The sequence below is a fragment of the Oncorhynchus kisutch genome, linkage group LG9, assembly GCF_002021735.2.
Source record: "Oncorhynchus kisutch isolate 150728-3 linkage group LG9, Okis_V2, whole genome shotgun sequence".
Classification (NCBI taxonomy): Eukaryota; Metazoa; Chordata; class Actinopteri; order Salmoniformes; family Salmonidae; genus Oncorhynchus; species Oncorhynchus kisutch.
In genome coordinates this window covers 41,507,931-41,527,066 of record NC_034182.2, presented here as the reverse complement: position 1 = coordinate 41,527,066, position 19,136 = coordinate 41,507,931, and the positions used below count along the sequence as shown (strand labels likewise).

The following is a 19,136-nucleotide window of genomic DNA, read 5'->3' as shown; positions in this document are numbered from 1 at the left end:
GGAACGAGGCAGTTGATGTACTGGGTAAACAAGCACTTAGTAGTGGGGATGTTGATTTTGTAGTTTCAATGAGAAAGGCAGAAGCAAAATATCTGATATGGACAGTGATGGTGCAGAGATGGCAGGAGCAGTGGAATAGAGATACTAAAGGGCAGGTATTTATTTCAAGTACAGAGGAAAGTCGGGGAGGGGAGGACGGCAGGAAGGGACAAGATTAAGGGTGGGACACAGCCAGTTCAATAAGAAATTTAATGTGATAGGGAAGGATCCAACAGGAAAGTGTGATTATTGCCAGGAAACAGAGACCGTGTGGCATGTATTGCCACAGTGTGGGCAGTATCAGAGGGAAAGAGAGGGGCATAGATCGAGTATGAGCGAGAAGGGGATACAGGAAATTAGTTTAAGGAGTATAATTGAGTAGTACGTCATTAGAAATAGTCTCAAATATATATATATATATATATATATTTTTTTTTAAGAGCAACGGGGGATGGCAGGTAGGATTTAGTTCCTCCTTGTCTCTAGCCCACACTCCAGTACAGTAGGTGGCGGTAATGCACCATAACGTTGGCTACCAACCGCTGATAAACCCCACCGAATAAGGAAGAAGACGAAGAAGAAGAGCGGTAGGAAGTGTTGACAAATATTACAGTTTAACTTTTCACGTCAACGGAGAGCGAATGTAAATCTTGTTTGCAATCAATGCTACTGTAGTCGTTGTACCTTAGCATAATGTGTCAGACTTCCAGAGTCATCTTTTAATTTAACATCATTATTTAATCGTACAAATTGTTCAATTATGTGATGTCGTTTAAGTGAATCTAGCAGTCATCCAAGTAGGACTAACGTTATCTCCCAGAGACATGGCGACTTAATAAATGACCCACCACACGTCTTGACACCTTTAAATTCGGTGACAGCACAACGTAAAATCAACGATGTCTCAATTTATAGAATCCGGAGAGAATACGCCATTACTCAACGATGATTCTGGCAGGTGGGTTATAGCACAGACTAACGTTAAGTTATTATTCCATAAAGCTTTACTGTATGTGCTCAAAAAGTTCACATTTGTCACTTGCCTCAATCATGTTTTTCTATCATTGTCGAGCTTATGTAGTTTGTCCTTTCCGTCTAGTGATGACTCCCAAAATGATGAATACAAGAGTAGATGGCGGTCAATTCGTGTAATGTACTTCACAATGTTTCTAAGCAGCGTTGGTAAGCAAATTTTATACCATTTATTTTATCCTAGCCACATTGCCTACCTTTTTAAAAGTGAATGACTGAAAGGATACCAGTAACTGGAAAGTTGTTAGTCGTGGATGTGTGAGTCATAGATGTTAACCATAGCCCGAAACTGTTAATGGTATGTGACATTTATTAGTCTGTGTTTATGCTGTGCAACATGTTTAACGATCGATATAGCCTAGGCTTCATTTATTTGTGACTTCCTCTAGGTTTCACTATTGTCATCACGTCAGTTTGGCCGTATCTGCAAAAGGTGAAGTTGACGTTGTTTTCCTGTTCTCGTCTTACAACTGTTTGGTTTAATATAAGAACCAACTAACTAACGTGTTCATACTCAATACTATTAATTTCACTTTTAAGTCCAATTTTATTTTAGACCTGAAAAGGAGAAGTGTGAGAAAAGAAATAGCAAAGAAGAACCTCCCTGCTTTACTTCTTAGAAATGCCAGAACACTGTATAAGCCATGTTTTTTGTTGGAAGTTGTGGGTATGCTATTTCACCCTCTCCCTTTTGAAATATAAATGTGAAGCTCTTGAAATAATCCTCAAAACTGTGACAAAATAATAGTGCATGCAACAACAACAACAGAAAACAGAAAATGTCGCACATGGCTCATGTCATCACAATCTACAGCATGACTGACACAGTGGTTCTCAAATCTACTCTATCTGCCCGTCTAGATTGATGACAGTGCCAATGCTAGCTTCCTTGGCTGGGTGGTGGCGGCCTACAGCCTGGGCCAGATGCTGGCATCCCCCCTCTTTGGGCTCTGGTCCAATCACAGACCCAGGAGAGAACCGTTGGCCTGCTCTATTTTCATCAACGTCACAGCCAACATCTACTACTGCTACGTCTACCTACCCACATCACAGAACAAATACCACATGCTCATGTCTCGAGCTTTAGTCGGCTTTGGAGCAGGTGGGCTATGTCTCTGGTTTAGTCAGATGTAATACAGTATCACCAGTCGAAGTCCAGGGGCTCTTTCACTGCTCACTTGTGCTTGCAGATTTTTCCTTTGGTTTTGTTGATTTGCTAAATCAGGGGTAGGCAACCCTGATCCCGGAGTGTCGCAGGCACTTCATATTTTTGATTTAGCCAACGTGGAAGACCGAGGTCTATTGGAATCATTGAACTTATCAATTAGCTCAGTTGGGTCAGGTGTGGTGCCTAGTTGTAAACACAATTATTACATTTCACATTTTAGTCATTTAGCAGACGCTCTCATCCAGAGCGACTTACAGTTAGTGACTGGATACATTTTCACATGTTTTTGTTTGTTTGTTCTTTCTGTACTGGTCCCCTGTGGGAATCGAGCCCACAACCCTGGCGTTGTATGTGCCACGGTCTGTCAACTGAGCCACACGGGACCATGCAGTACCTGCAACACTCCAGGAACATTGCCATTTTTCTCCCACCTGTATTGTTGGAACTAATCTAATTTGTACGTGCCTGTCTAATATTTGGTTGTTGGTCTTGTTTTTGTTGTTGTTGTTGCTTTTATAGGGAACGTAGCTGTTGTGAGGTCCTATGTTGCTGGAGCCACCTCACTGAAGGAGAGAAACAGTGCTATGGCTAACACAAGTGCCTGTCAGGCTCTGGGGTTCATTCTGGGTCCAGGTATGGTTGTTCTCCCTTTTCCCCATTACTCAGTCTCACAGTGAGAGTTGGCTGTCTTTCTACATTGGAGCACTGTTTGCTGAACTGGTACAAGTGCACATTGTCGGCATTAGTTATTAACCATACAAGTATGTTCGGTCACAATGAGCCTATAAGGCTACGTCAATTGAGAGAGGTGTGAAGACTAGTCAACCTGATAGGGATTCAGCAGTTGATTAGCGAGTGTGACGATCTGCGGTAAAACTGAACTATGACGTAAAGTGAGAATACAACAAAAACGGAACCAATTTTGTTCCGTTTTGACATTGTACGACGCTAATCTCTGATAATGTCTGTACTAGCAACATAAATATTGTGTTGCAAACATTAAAAAAAGAAATACAGCAAGATAAAGGAATGATTGTGATGAATGCTGGGAATTGCCAGGGACCTCACGATACGATATTGTCACCATCTTTTTTTCCCCGGGCGCCGATACGGTATGTATAACAATTCTCACGATTCTATATGTATTGTGATTCGATACTGTGATTTTATTGAGATTTGATCTTCCAAACATATTGCTCACCATATGTCTTGCTGCAGAGAGACTAGAGAGAGAGAGAGAGCCATGAGAATGCGTTTTTTTTATCATTCATGGAAATAAAGTACTGAAAATAAAAAATAAATTGGCTCCCTGTTTTAAAAAGAAGACTATGAAGGAGAAATACTGTAGTTTTGGTGAAGCTACAGCCGACTGGCACAAAAATAATATTGTGATGTCGTCGATATGATAAATCATCAAATACAATATTCTGATATGTAACTCAATTTACCCCCCCCCCCCCCCCCCCTCCAAAACAGATCATTGTGTACAACGTGACATTATAGTGGAAAACAGCTCATTAGACAGCAGCTAAGGTGTAATATATTTTAATTTGGTTTTTCAGCTCTCCAGGCCGGTTTGTCATTCATTGGTGAACAAGGTGTTAGCGTGAAGGTCATTGACCTACAGCTGAATATGTACACCGCCCCAGCTCTACTGGCTGCATTATCTGGCGTCATCAATATCCTGCTCGTCGTATTAGTACTGAGGTGAGCAGTTACATTTGGACCTTTTACTGACGTCTTGGATTTATCCAAATAACATCTTGGGATTTCACCCTAGTAGACTTACCATCTGTTCAAGTATATGTTCATCTGACGATGTTGACTTACTTGGATAGTACCACGGGTCTCTTTACTGCCATGCTGGGAGCAGGCATGATTCATGATTTGAGGGCGGCAGGATAGCCTAGTGGTTAGAGCATTGGACTAGCAACCGAAAGTTTGCTAGATCGAATCCCCGAGCTGACAAGGTAAAAAAAAAGGATGTCCGTCTGCCCCAGAACAAGCCAGTTAAACCCTGTTCCTCTAGGCTGTCATTGTAAATGAGAATGTGTTCTTAAACTGACTTGCCTAGTTAAATAATTAATAATGATTTCTTTTCAATAGGGAACACCAAGTTGACGACTATGGAAGACATATCAGAGCCATCAATTATGTGTCTGAAGGTACATACTTTGCCAAAAGGTTGATTAAATCAGAGCCTTGTCTGTTATGTAGTTGAGACTACCTTGTATTTAACCAGTAACAGCTCGCATGAAGACCTATAGGACATACCTTTTTTAAAACAAGTTTGGAACATGGTTGTGGCTAGATTAGGCATCCTTTTTGTTTCCACTATAATGTAGTTTCTGTAGCTGAAACGAGATAAAGTAGTATGTTTGCTTTGCCTTGTAAAGTTGTTGAGTGCCATATCTTCACTCTTCTCTTACAGAAAGAATGGATGTCAGTCAGGAAACCGAAGGGAATATTGATCACGTTGCTGTTTTGACCTCCAACGTTCTATTTTTCATCATCATGTTCATTTTCGCGGTCTTTGAGACGTATGTACTCTTTTATAGTCGGCGTGCCAATAATGTAGTATCAGCGGCAATGCATAACAATAATATCAGTATTTGTTGAATACTTGAAGCTCATTTAGAAACGCACGACTGTCTTAAGTCACAAGTAAAAACCAGTGCAAGTTGTAAGTTGCTAATTTTCATCCCATTGTTTTTCCACACGCGTCATCTGTGGTGGGGTTTTCTATACTTTTTTATTTATTTTCAGCATAGCCACACCCCTATCTATGGACATGTTCTCTTGGACTAGGAAGGATGCAGTGCTGTACAACGGTATCATACTGTCCTGCGTCGGCTTTGAGTCCATCCTGGTGTTTCTACTTGTGAAGGTTCTCTCTCAAAGGTAAAGCCGTTCAAATCAAATTGTATTGGTCTCGCTAGTGTTTAGCAGATGTTATTGCGGGTGTAGCGAAATGCTTGTGTTTATAGCTCCAACAGTGCAGTGATATCTAACAAGTAGTATATACCAATTTCACCACAATACACACAAATCCAAAGTAAAATAATGGAATTAGGAATATATAAATATTTGAATGAGCAATGTCTGTCGTGGAAATGTCCTCTATTTACCTAATCATGGGAGCAAACCACACACACGTCAGAGTTAGTTATAAAAGTCCATCATTAATTATATGAGCTCTTATCACAATCCTGTGACTCTCAGATAAATTCAGTGTCTCCCCAGTGAATTTTCTGAGAGTCCCCTTACAATGCAACTGAGTTCCTTTAATAGCAAAGACACACATAGTCAGACAGCATAGACATCGTTCAGCTTTGTCTTCTTTTCCAAACCTCAGAACCATAAACCAAATCCTCCATATCAACAGGCATATATCAAATTGTCATTTAGATACAACCCACTCTAAATACAAACTCCTGGACAAACTCCCGGATAGGAGAGTGACCCTACAGGTCAACAGAGGGAGCATAGAATGATTCCACACTCCTTTCCCCCCCCCATGAGAAAAGTAGGGAGTAAAAGATATGTTTACACATGATGACACTTTGACCTCTCCCCTCTCAGCGGCCCATGCAACTTAGTCTTGACATAGAACAGATAACTGCAACCTCACATCAGAATTACACAAAAATACCATTCTGATGGGAAGTAACTTACACCCATTTGATGAATATTAAACATCTTACAAATGTTACCAACAAATTCGGATTATTCCACAACATGTCGGAGCAGCATAGACGAAGATACAGTAGAACACTTCACTGTTCATTTCATAATAATGAAAACAATGACTGCCTGTGAGGGGGGGGGACAAGGTTAATTTGTGAATGCCACTGTCAGGATATAGTATTGAGCGTTGAATTGACTGTGCGTTGAGTATGAAAAGCACTGTTGTCTTCCAGGATTGGTGATCGTCCTGTGCTCCTTGGAGGCTTGGCTATCATATTCTGTGGCTTCTTTGTCCTGCTCCCATGGGGGAACCATTACCCTGCCATCCAGTGGGCAGGTATGGAATCGCTGGCTTTTTGACCTGGCCTTTTACCTTTAGGTCGTTTAACGTCATGTGACAAATTAGCAGACTTCACAATTCTTATAGGTTTTTTTGTTGTGGGGGGGGGGGTTCAAATTCAACTGTAAATACAGTATGTTAGCAGCATAGACTGAGCTATAGGACTGCAGGAATGAATACACCGGTAATGAGACAGTGTGCGGTATACTTACAGTGCCTAATGAAAGTATTCATACCCCTTGACTTTTTTGTTGTATTCATACCTCCACATTTTGTTGTTACAGCCTGCATACAAAGTGGATTAAATTGTTTTGTTTTTCTCACATCTACACAACACAGTGACAAAGTCAAAAACATGTTTTTAGAAATGGTTGCTCATTTATTGAAAATTAAATACAGAAATATCTAATTTACGTAAGTATTCACACCCCTGAGTCAATACATGTTAGATTCGCCTTTGGCAGCGATTACAGCTGTGAGTCTTTGTAGGTAAGTCTAAGAGCTTTGCACACCTGGATTGTACAATATTATTAAAAAAGTTATTCAAAGGTTGTCAAGTTGGTGTTTGATCATTGATAGAAAGCAGTTTTCAAGTCTTGCCATAGAGGCCACTCAAGAACATTCAATGCCGCCTTGGTAATTAACTCCATATTTGAAAGGTGAATTTGTCTCCCAGTGTCCGTTGGAAAGCAGAGTGAACTAGGATTTCCTCTATGATTTTGCTTGTGCTTAGCTCCAGTCTGTTTCTTTTGATCATAAAAAAAACGTCCTAGTCCTTGCTGATGACAAGCATACCCATAACATGATGCAGCCACCACCATGCTTGAAAATATGAAGAGTGGTACTCAGACTGTTTTAAAGTCACCATTGGCCTCATGGTGAAATCCCTGCGCAGTTTCCTTCCTCTCCGGCAACTGAGTTAGGAAGGACACCTGTATCTTTGTAGTGACTTGGTATATTATTACACCATCCAAAGTGTATTTTAATAATTTCATCATGCTCAAAAGGGATATTCGATGTTTGCTTTTTAATTTTTATTTTTTTTTACCCATCTACCAATAGGTGCCCTTCATTGCGAGGCATTGGAAAACCTCCTTGGTCTTTGTGGTTGAATCTGTGTTTGAAATTCACTGCTCGACTGAGGGACCTTACAGATAATTGTATGTGTGGGGTACAGATAAGGTAGTCATTAAAAAATCATGTTAAACACTATTTCACATAGAGTGAGTCCATGCAACTTATTATGTGACTTGTTAAGCAGATTTTTTTACACCTAAATGATGTAGGCTTGCCGTAACAAAGGGGTTGAATACTTATTGATTCAAGACATTTCCACGTTTTAATATTTAATTAATTTGTAAAAATGAATGAAAACATGATTCCATTATGGGGTATTGTATGTATGTAAGCCAGAAGCACACAATCTCAATGTAATCCATTTTAAATTCAGGCTGTAACACAACAAAATGTGGGGAAAAATCAAGGGGTGTGAATACTTTCTGAAGGCACTCTCTCTCAAAACAACACAGACCTCAAGAATGACACTGTCATCCACGAGACGTTTGCCCCAAACCCGGCGTTTGCCCCAACCCCGGTCTCCAACAGCTCCTTCGAGCCGACAGGCTGCCCTGCTGAACAGACATGGTGCCAGTATACCCCCGCCATTCACCTGGCACAGTTCCTTACCGCCGACGTCCTCATTGGAGCGGGCTACCCGGCCTGCAACGTGATATCCTACACGCTCTACTCCAAAATCCTAGGGTCCAAGCCTCAGGTATGTTCACGTGTTCAGAACACAGCTTCACCATTGACACATATCTAATTCTAACGCTATCATACTGAACCAATTAAACGGGGCATTGAGAGATCTAAGACTCTGTTAGCATTTTTAGCATTCCAACTCATTCATCCACTGTGGCGGTGTGTTCCGAATGACAGTACGTCCTTTGTCATAAATGGGGCTCTCATAGGCCATATTTTCATTGGAATGAGAACGGATTTTTCATTATCTTATTGCCTGTATGTACTCATACCTCCATTGTGACTCTCTGGACTCCTACTGCTTTGTGTTTTAATATTCTATGCCAGGTTGTCATAAAGGAATGAGAGGCTGGCACACAGGATATTGCTGCTGCCGAGTGCTTTATTCATGCAACATAATTAAGCAATGTTTAGACCTGGATTCAAATATTATGCTTGTTGAAGTATTTGTTTTTTAAAATACTTATTCTGTGTATTAGGGTATTTTCAAATTATGTTCCCGAATCAACTACTTCTATTTGAAAGTACTGTATTTTCAAACAATTTCCTATAAATACAGTTTTATTATTATTTTTTAAATGCTTGTTTCCAAATACATTTAAAATAACAATCAGACTTGGGCTCGTATCCACAAAGCGTCTCAGAGTAGCAAATTGCACGTAAGTGCTGAGAATATAAATATTTATGTTAAGGGTTCAAATAAAAGCTAGGCTTTAAACCTCTTTAGTCATAAGAGTCCTAACTTAGTTGACAGATGTTTTTAGGAGACCTCATGAGCTGTCCTAACCAATTAAGAGTGGTCAGCAGGCGACCAGATAATAGAAAAATACAGTGAGTCAGTGGTTCCTGCGCCACATGGAATTTGTTTAGGAGTTGTTAAAAGATTATTTTTGATATTTCTATATGATCAATCCAGAAATAATCCAGACCTACATGCAATTGTATCTATTGCTCTTTTGACAATGATTTCTCAAAAATGTAACATGTTGAGAGGTCTTTATTTATTTTTTTTCTAGCTGTCTCCTCTCAACTGAAACTATTCTCCGGGTCCTTAGTGTACAAGCGAAAGTAGTGTTTTTTTTTTTTTTTTTGTCAGTAAAGCTGATAGACTAAAGTTGATGTTTTGAGTCCATACCAATGCTTTAAATGCAATTAAAAGACAGTTTTGTTCAGGTAAAAAAAGAAGTGTAATTCGAATTCCCCTTTAATGAACCATCTGGCCCTTTTTAGTGCCGCCTCTAGCAATTTAATTGAGAGGGTTTTGGGGAAAGGTTTTCTGTCAACCCGCAAGACATCAACTGGATACACACAGAGTGATAAATGAATGCACACACACCACACAGACATCGGCAATATCTCTGGAAATGTATTGGTTGATATTGTGTTCGTTTTTTTTTTTTTTTAAACCAATAGTGGCTAACCAGGGGTGGGATAATGTCAATGTTGCGTTGATTTAGCTAGTAACTGGGAGCTTGCGTTGTCCCGATACTCTCAGAATTGTTTGGCGAGCTAATCATAGGTGTGCTGTGAGCTACTGGTAGTTCGCAATCGATCTGTTAGAGACCTGAGAGATCATATTAGGTTATCCCTTTGGTCATGCTTATAAGTTGGGAAATTGAAAGCATCTAGGGCTTATGTTAAAAGGTAGACTCAGCGAGAGGCTCTACCTCACTGCTGTTTTTGGTCCTGTGGCTTCCATGCTATACACGGCGTGAAGCTAACCCGTGCACATGTGCAGTTACTGTGGGAGAGCGAATTGTTGCGTCTCGCTCATCTCAATATCCTCTCAGGTGCTGCTCGCGGTGGCAACGTCAGTCTAGCTTTAACTCTGTGTTCAATGAAAATGATAGATCTTTCAAACATTGTATGCAACTATAGAAACGGTGGACTCTAGCAAGAGTTTTTTTTTGACTGGTTCAGAGTTAATGTGCCACCATTTCGTGTTCTAAGAATCCAGATGATTAGGGGACAATCTAAATAGATTACTGGAGATGGGGAAAGGCTGCAGGATAATGTGTGCTTTGTCAGTCATCTGTGTCATGGTGCTGGGGGCCATACTTCTCATGGAGGGCCCTCTACCACAAACTCATCTCCTTCGCCGTGCGTCATGGCAGGATCCTGGAGTAAGAAATGTAGACCCCACACCCATTTTAGGGCAGGGGGACGGGACTTTTTGTCGAATTTAATCCTAAAATGAGAAGCTTTCACTAATGAAGTTGCCTGCCGGGGATGTGGTGACAGTTTCACAATGCCTGATAGTTTGTCACTCAGGTTGCATTCACCAACAGGAATAAGGAAGACTGGAGGGAGAAACTGCTGCTTAAATAGTCATGGTGCTAATGAGTGGAGACCAGGAAGTTGCAAGGGAGGGGCGTGGCCAGCATAGAGGAAAAACATGGTTTCTACCATGAGCCTTTGCAACATTGTCGTTAAATGACTTGATGCCTACCGTGTACTGCCAAAATGATTTATTTGTTCAACAGGAGTGATGAGTGTGTTGATATAACGGTAATATTGTCAACATTAATTTTTTAACAAACATCAGAATTGTTTAAAAAAAAAAAGAAAGAAGAAAGAAAGTTGTGCATGCCAACATATTAGGCAATAATTAGGAGTTAGGCAAAGTGATCGTGTCAGACAAATTATATCAAGTGTTTTATCATTGCAACATTTGATGTACGGTCACGTTCATCTGGGTGTCTGAAAACGTGCTATACAGTTCACAGCTGGCCATGCCTCTTCGTGATTGGTTATTTCCCATAATTTACAACGATGAGTGTCATCACCATCTTTCCTTTGCGGTACCTCAAACTGTCGTGACGACCAGCTGAGATGAACCCTTTTAGGAGTTGATATTACTCCTGGCTCAGAGTTTATCTGGTCAGTGTCTTACCAAGCTAATACCTGCTGGGAGTTTTTTGTTGTTGTCTTAGAAACAGGTTTTAACAGGATTCTTAGGACCTTTTTATGCGATGCTTTGTGGATACGGGCTCTGGCTTCAAATGCATGGGAGTGTTTTTAAATATTTTGTATTTGAAAATACACTTCTATTTGAGTATTTACAAATAAATGTCCAAATATTCAAAAGAAAATATATATCCCCATACTTACTGTATGTAAATGTATTGAATATTTTAAACCAGGTCTGGTTTATACTTCCCATTAATCTTTGTCAGGCCAACCACAGGCCTCTCATTCCTTCATATAATTTCAACCCGGTATTCTCAAGTGTGCATATCATATTTTTCTACGATGCCAGGTGTAACGTTTAAAAAAAAAAGTTCTCAGCTGGCTGGACTGGTACAGTGTGTGTAAAAGACTAGACTGGTACAGTGTATGAAAGTGAACAAAATGGAATAAACAACATGTGGGTCTTTTTTTTTCTCCTGTCCCCCAGGGTGTGTACATGGGGTGGTTGACAGCCTCTGGTAGCGGGGCCCGGACCCTGGGGCCCGTGTTCGTCTCCCAGGTGTACACAATCCTGGGTCCACGTTGGGCTTTCAGCCTCATCTGTGTCATGGTGCTGGGGGCCATACTTCTCCTGGGGGCCCTCTACCACAAACTCATCTCCTTCGCCGTGCGTCATGGCAGGATCCTGGAGTAAGAAATGTAGACCCCACACCCATTTTAGGGCAGGGGGACGGGACTTTTTGTCGACTTTAATCCTAAAATGAGAAGCTTTCACTAATGAAGTTGCTGCCGGGGATGTGGTGACAGTTTCACAATCCCTTTATAGTTTGTCACTCAGGTTTGATATTGAAGATGTTTGGTCAAGAACAAAACGGGAGGGCCATTTATTTTCTCCTGAGTTAAGATGACTTCTCCAGTTGAAAAAGGAACTACTTCTTCTACCACTAAATGTATTGCAGTAACTGCTACTTCTCTGATTTTGTATGGAAAAGCAATTTCAAAATGTGCTCTATCTCTCTCTTTTTGAAAGTGTACTTGGCTTGTTTGGGGGACCACTGATTTAAACATCGGTTCATTTGTTAGTTTTTATGTTGTAAATGGTTTGAATAATGGTCACTTTTAGTATTGAAAAATATGTACATGCATGTAGTTGAAGTGGCTGATTCCAACTGAGTCACTTGTTATTGAAATAATGGAAAACCTGTTATGTGAAATTGTGGGTATAAACTCAGCAAAAAAAGAAACGTCCCTTTTTCAGGACCCTGTCTTTCAAAGATAATTTGTAAAAATCCAAATAACTTCACAGATCTTCATTGTAAAGAGTTTAAACACTGTTTCCCATGCTTGTTCATTGATACATAAACAATTAAGGAACATGCACCTGTGGAACGGTCGTTAAGACACTAACAGCTTACAGACGGTAGGCAATTAAGGTCACAGTTCTGAAAACTTAAGACACTTACACCGAGGCCTGTACTCTGGAGCGGGATCGATTGAGGTGGAGCGTCCGTCGTGGTCTGGGGCGGTGGATCACAGCATCATTGGACTGAGCTTGTTGTCATTGCAGGCAATCTCAACACTGTGCGTTACAGGGAAGACATCCTTCTCCCTCATGTGGTACCCTCATGTGGTAACCTCATGTGATGAGGGTACATGCTCATCCTGACATGACCCTCCAGCATGACAATGCCCCCAGCCATGCTGCTCGTTCTGTGTGTGATTTCCTGCAAGTCAGGAATGTCAGTGTTCTGCCGTGGCCAGCGAAGAGCCCGGATCTCAATCCCATTGAGCACGTCTGGGACCCCCCCCCCCCCCAGAAATGTCTGGGAACTTGCAGGTGCCTTGGTGGAAGAGTGGGGTAACATCTCACAGCAAGAACTGGCAAATCTGGTGCAGTCCATGAGGAGGAGATGCACTGCAGTACTTAATGCAGCTGGTGGCCACACCAGATACTGACAGTTACTTTTGATTTTGACCCCCCCCCCCTTTGTTCAGGGACACACTATTCATTTTCTGTTAGTCACATGTTTGTGGAACTTGTTCAGTTTGTCTCAGTTGTTGAATCTTATGTTCATACAAATATTTGCATGTTAAGTTTGCTGAAAATAAACACAGTTGACAGTGAGAGGACGTTTATTTTTTTTTGCTGATTTTATATTGGAATATGTTATAAGAAGAGGTGCAACTCTTGTGAATCTTAATGCTAATGCGTTGACATCATTGTTTTTTTAATCTATTAAAGTATCCATAATTTTTGTGAATGTTGAATTACAAAGAGTATTTAGAAACATATTTTTTGTTATACTAACAAGAGTCCTGCCTCTAGCACAGACTGGTAGGAAAACTTCTACCACATCTTGACTTTGTTGTTCTTTGAAGCAGTCTTACATCCTGATAATTATTTGCTATCATAATTTTTTTACTATACATTGATAATGCCTACAGTAAGAATCCATCAATAAATGCAGTCACATATTAAAATGGACCTGTTGTATTGATTGAAAAAGGAAAGGTCTATTATATTATTCTGAGTGGCTGTGTGACCAGACTCTGGATACCTCTGGCCAAACAAAAAGTGTCTTGTGCACAGGGGTCGTTCTTTGTAAACTAGGGGACCAGTGAGGATTTCCTAAGCTGAACAACTAGTTACAGCTGTTAATTATTTATTTTTTTGCTGATTATTATCAATGACGTATGTCATTACATTAAGATATAAAGGTGGGGATCAAAATTCACAAAGTTGATTTAAAAAAATCTGTGTTTAAGTCTTTTATCATGGTTGGTGTCTTGAGAGATTTGTCCAAAATTGTTTGTGATAAAAATAAAGTCCTTTCATGTGTATTTTATTCTGGTAGCTTCTCTGCTGCTTTCCCTCTTCTCAGACACCCGTGTAGATGATTGTATGTCTTCATCAGCCTGTATAATTTTCACAATTCTGTCATCAAAATACATACAGTATATATTGACAGTTAACATTTATAATTTCTATAAATCAATTATTTTGTTTTGTATCATTTAACCTGGAGCACCATAGCATATGACACAGTTCAAACAGGGATATATAGATTTAACTTTTCTTTTGACACTTTACAGCCAAGTTTTGTGCTTTTAATACGGTATGTGTTCTTTATTTGACCATGCTAAAATGTTTTTAAAACCAAATATTAATCCAAATGTCACTTAATGGGCAAATCTGAGGTTCAAACAATTATGATTACCCCACCTGGTTTTGGTTTAAAAAAAAGAGGGACTGGGCTGGAGAAATATAACCATTCAAATTCAGACGATGGACCCGGGTTTGAGTCTCGGGTGGGATGGTGCCTGTGAGGCCATCGGAGAGGCGTGTGAGGGATTTAGTATAAAGAACGGTGGGGACACGCTCTGCCGAAGGAAAGGGGGTAGTGTAGCTACAGTGCCTTGCGAAAGTATTCGGCCCCCTTGAACTTTGCGACCTTTTGCCACATTTCAGGCTTCAAACATAAAGATATAAAACTGTATTTTTTTGTGAAGAATCAACAATAAGTGGGACACAATCATGAAGTGGAATGACATTTATTGGATATTTCAAACTTTCTTAACAAATCAAAAACGGAAAAATTGGGCGTGCAAAATTATTCAGCCCCTTTACTTTCAGTGCAACAAACTCTCCAGAAGTTCAGTGAGGATCTCTGAATGATCCAATGTTGACCTAAATGACTAATGATGATAAATACAATCCACCTGTGTGTAATCAAGTCTCCGTATAAATGCACCTGCACTGTGATAGTCTCAGAGGTCCGTTAAAAGCGCAGAGAACATCATGAAGAACAAGGAAAACACCAGGCAGGTCCGAGATACTGTTGTGAAGAAGTTTAAAGCCGGATTTGGATACAAAAAGATTTCCCAAGCTTTAAACATCCCAAGGAGCACTGTGCAAGCGATAATATTGAAATGGAAGGAGTATCAGACCACTGAAAATCTACCAAGACCTGGCCGTCCCTCTAAACTTTCAGCTCATACAAGGAGAAGACTGATCAGAGATGCAGCCAAGAGGCCCATGATCACTCTGGATGAACTGCAGAGATCTACAGCTAGGACAACAATCAGTCGTATATTGCACAAATCTGGCCTTTATGGAAGAGTGGCAAGAAGAAAGCCATTTCTTAAAGATATCCATAAAAAGTGTCGTTTAAAGTTTGCCACAAGCCACCTGGGAGACACACCAAACATGTGGAAGAAGGTGCTCTGGTCAGATGAAACCAAAATCGAACTTTTTGGCAACAATGCAAAACGTTATGTTTGGCGTAAAAGCAACACAGCTCATCACCCTGAACACACACCATCCCCACTGTCAAACATGGTGGTGGCAGCATCATGGTTTGGGCCTGCTTTTCTTCAGCAGGGACAGGGAAGATGGTTAAAATTGATGGGAAGATGGATGGAGCCAAATACAGGACCATTCTGGAAGAAAACCTGATGAAGTCTGCAAAAGACCTGAGACTGGGACGGAGATTTGTCTTCCAACAAGACAATGATCCAAAACATAAAGCAAAATCTACAATGGAATGGTTCAAAAATAAACATATCCAGGTGTTAGAATGGCCAAGTCAAAGTCCAGACCTGAATCCAATCGAGAAACTGTGGAAAGAACTGAAAACTGCTGTTCACAAATGCTCTCCATCCAACCTCACTGAGCTCGAGCTGTTTTGCAAGGAGGAATGGGAAAAAATGTCAGTCTCTCGATGTGCAAAACTGATAGAGACATACCCCAAGCGACTTACAGCTGTAATCGCAGCAAAAGGTGGCGCTACAAAGTATTAACTTAAGGGGGCTGAATAATTTTGCACGCCCAATTTTTCAGTTTTTGATTTGTTAAAAAAGTTTGAAATATCCAATAAATGTCGTTCCACTTCATGATTGTGTCCCACTTGTTGTTGATTCTTCACAAAAAAATACAGTTTTATATCTTTATGTTTGAAGCCTGAAATGTGGCAAAAGGTCGCAAAGTTCAAGGGGGCCGAATACTTTCGCAAGGCACTGTATGTATTGGCCAATGAGAGGCTTTGAACCAACGTCCGTATTGTTACTCGGAATCCTCAGAAGGAGCAGTCCTCCATAGGAATGAATGGATCGGATCTCTTGGTGTAACGGTTTAGTTGTTGGGTGTCAGTCACTGACACCACGTACCTACAATTCCCAACCATACTCCCCTTATGTACAAGTCACAGGTAGCCCAACATGAGCAAATATGAAACCTTATTTCTAAATATGTCTTCTTTTTTTAAACGCTTTTCTACTATGACATAAGGACCTTCGTTTTGAGATTTCCAAATAGAAATCCATGACCTGTAAGTGACCCACTGGGATCAAGCCAAACAGAGCAGTTATATGCTCTGACTCGTGCCGTGTTAATGAGTCTGCAGACAATCAATCAAATGTATTTATAAAGCTCTTGAAAATCTCCCTAGAAAGTCCAGAACCTAGGAAGAAACTGGCTCTGAGGGGTGGCCTGTCCTCTTATGGCTGTCCTGGGTGGAGAGTATAAGAGAACATGGCCAAGATCTTCAAACGTTCATAGATGACCAGCAGGGTCAGATAATAATAATCACAGTGGTTGTAGAGGGTTTAACAGGTCAGCACCTCAGGAGTAAATGTCAGTTGGCTTTTCATAGCTGATCAGAGTTAGAGACAGCAGATGCAGTAGAGAGAGAGTCCAAAAGAGCAGGTCTGGGACAAGGAAGCACGTCCAGTGAACAGGTCAGGGTTCCATAGCCGCAGGCAGAACAGTTGAACACTCGCGCAGCAGCATGACCAGGTCGACTGGGGACAGCAAGGGGTCATCAGGCCAAGTAGTTATGGTCCTAGGGCTCAGGTCCTGAGAGAACTTAAAATTAACACAGGTCCCTGGATAGGACATGATAAATGCTCTCTTCCGCTGAGCTACAGGGAATGACTTGCTTTTGGGGAAACACTAGGCAAAAGTCATGAACTTGGCACAACTACAGAAAAAGTATTCCTCTTGTGGGCCAGCGACTTAAGGACTGTTTTAATTTGAAGTACTCTCTGCTGCTCTACCAACATTCCTATCGAAGGTCAACAAGTCAAAAAGTGGAGATTTCTTCTCTCAGTCAAAGTTACTTTTTTTGTCAAGCACATGTCAAGGTGCACTGCTGTCGAAACATTGGCGTAAGACACAATTAATCCTTTCGAGCCAGATTTGAACCAGCGACCTATGGATTACTGCAATTTCACCTGCACTAGTTGCATTTGGGAATAGATCAAAAGTGAGCCGAGGGATAAGAATGCTGTTTAGCCCCCTCACTGCAAAATGTCTTTTTCTCTCTCCCTGTTGGTCTAGTGGTTAGGATTCGGTTCTTTTACCACCGCAGCCTGGGTTTGATTCCCGCTCAGGGAATGACTTGCTTTTGGGGAAACAATTTCACCTACAGTCCTCCACTCTACCAATTGAGCTATCGAAGGGTGACAAATGTAGTCAAACGCCATCACCTAGATGGTCAGAGGTTCGGCAGAAGCATATGTTCAACTAATGCTCTATTCCTCTGAGCTACATCCCCTTAGATTGCAAGTAGTTGCATTTGGGAATAGACAAAAAGTGAGCCGAGGAATAAAATCCCTGTTTAGCCCCCTCACTGCGAAATGTCTTTTCTCTCTCCCTGTTGGTCTAGTGGTTAGGATTCGGTTCATTTACCACCGCGGCCTGGGTTTGATTCCCGCTCAGGGAATGGCTTGCTTTTGGGGAAACACTAGGCATAAGTCAAAACTTGCCACAATTGCAGAAAAAGTTATACTCTTCTGAGTCAGCGACCTAAGGACTGTTGCAATCTCGAGAACTCTCTGCTGCTCTACCAACATTCGTATCAAAGGTCAACAAGTGAAGATTTCTTCTCTCAGGGAAAGATATTTTTTGTCAAGCACATGTCAAAGTGCACTGCTGTCAAAAAGTTGGCGTAAGCCACAAGAAAATGTACAATCCTTCGAGCCGGATTTGAAACAGCAACCTAAGGATTACAGCAATTTCACCTATAGTCCTCCGCTCTACCAACTGAGCTATCGAAGGGTGACAAATGTGGTCAAACGCCATCACCTAGATGGTCAGAGGTTCGGCAGAAGCATATGTTCCCTTTAAGAAATGATTCTGCTGAGTTTGGTGGTGTCTTGGAGCTGCTGAGGATTGCCCCCAGGTCTTCGTACGTTCAACTAATGCTCTATTCCTCTGAGCTACATCCCCTTAGATTGCAAGTAGTTGCATTTGGGAATAGACAAAAAGTGAGCCGAGGAATAAAATCACTGTTTAGCCCCCTCACTGCGAAATGTCTTTTTCTCTCTCCCTGTTGGTCTAGTGGTTAGGATTCGGTTCATTTACCACCGCGGCCTGGGTTTGATTCCCGCTCAGGGAATGGCTTGCTTTTGGGGAAACACTAGGCATAAGTCAAAAACTTGGCACAATTGCAGAAAAAGTTATACTCTTCTGAGTCAGCGACCTAAGGACTGTTGCAATCTCGAGAACTCTCTGCTGCTCTACCAACATTCGTATCAAAGGTCAACAAGTGAACATTTCTTCTCTCAGGGAAAGATATTTTTGTCAAGCACATGTCAAAGTGCACTGCTGTCAAAAAGTTGGCGTAAGCCACAAGAAAATTTACAATCTTTCGAGCCAGATATGAACCAGCGACCTAAGGATTACAGCAATTTCACCTACAGTCCTCCGCTCTACCAACTGAGCTATCGAAGGGTGACAAATGTGGTCAAACGCCATCACCTAGATGGTCAGAGGTTCGGCAGAAGCATATGTTCCCTTTAAGAAATGATTCTGCTGAGTTTGGTGGTGTCTTGGAGCTGCTGAGGATTGCCCCCAGGTCTTCGTACGTTCAACTAATGCTCTATTCCTCTGAGCTACATCCCCTTAGATTGCAAGTAGTTGCATTTGGGAATAGACAAAAAGTGAGCCGAGGAATAAAATCGCTGTTTAGCCCCCTCACTGCGAAATGTATTTTTCTCTCCCCCTGTTGGTCTAGTGGTTAGGATTCGGTTCATTTACCACCGCGTCCTGGGTTTGATTCCCGCTCAGGGAATGGCTTGCTTTTGGGGAAACACTAGGCATAAGTCAAAAACTTGGCACAATTGCAGAAAAAGTTATACTCTTCTGAGTCAGCGATCTAAGGACTGTTGCAATCTCGAGAACTCTCTGCTGCTCTACCA

The 19,136-nt window shown here is 41.2% G+C and overlaps 1 protein-coding gene and 2 non-coding genes across 3 annotated transcripts; 1 reads left to right on the top strand and 2 right to left on the bottom strand.

The window, feature by feature from the left end:
* Positions 1-601: 601 nt before the first annotated feature.
* On the top strand, positions 602-13,783 carry mfsd8 (major facilitator superfamily domain containing 8). Its single transcript, XM_020468744.2, has 12 exons — positions 602-997; positions 1,139-1,221; positions 1,461-1,504; positions 1,933-2,173; positions 2,759-2,872; positions 3,802-3,946; positions 4,346-4,404; positions 4,671-4,779; positions 5,006-5,140; positions 6,160-6,263; positions 7,796-8,040; positions 11,425-13,783. The coding sequence occupies exons 1-12, from the start codon at positions 939-941 to the stop codon at positions 11,629-11,631; spliced, it is 1,545 nt and encodes a 514-aa protein (XP_020324333.1). The 5' UTR covers positions 602-938; the 3' UTR covers positions 11,632-13,783.
* A 4,124-nt stretch (positions 13,784-17,907) lies between these two features.
* On the bottom strand, positions 17,908-17,994 carry trnay-aua (transfer RNA tyrosine (anticodon AUA)). Its single transcript is given in 2 exon segments — positions 17,908-17,943; positions 17,958-17,994. It is a non-coding gene; the product is annotated as a tRNA-Tyr (tRNA).
* Positions 17,995-18,582: 588 nt separating this feature from the next.
* On the bottom strand, positions 18,583-18,669 carry trnay-gua (transfer RNA tyrosine (anticodon GUA)). The gene is given in 2 exon segments: positions 18,583-18,618; positions 18,633-18,669. It is a non-coding gene; the product is annotated as a tRNA-Tyr (tRNA).
* Between the last annotated feature and the right edge of the window lie 467 nt (positions 18,670-19,136).

Bases quoted from the DNA above. Each gene is read 5' to 3' on its own strand.
- mfsd8 (XM_020468744.2), top strand. From the start codon at position 939: ATGTCTCAATTTATAGAATCCGGAGAGAATACGCCATTACTCAACGAT. The intron at 1,222-1,460 runs GTAAGCAAATTT...GACTTCCTCTAG, and splicing joins AATGTTTCTAAGCAGCGTTG to GTTTCACTATTGTCATCACG. The intron at 2,873-3,801 runs GTATGGTTGTTC...TTGGTTTTTCAG, and splicing joins GGGGTTCATTCTGGGTCCAG to CTCTCCAGGCCGGTTTGTCA.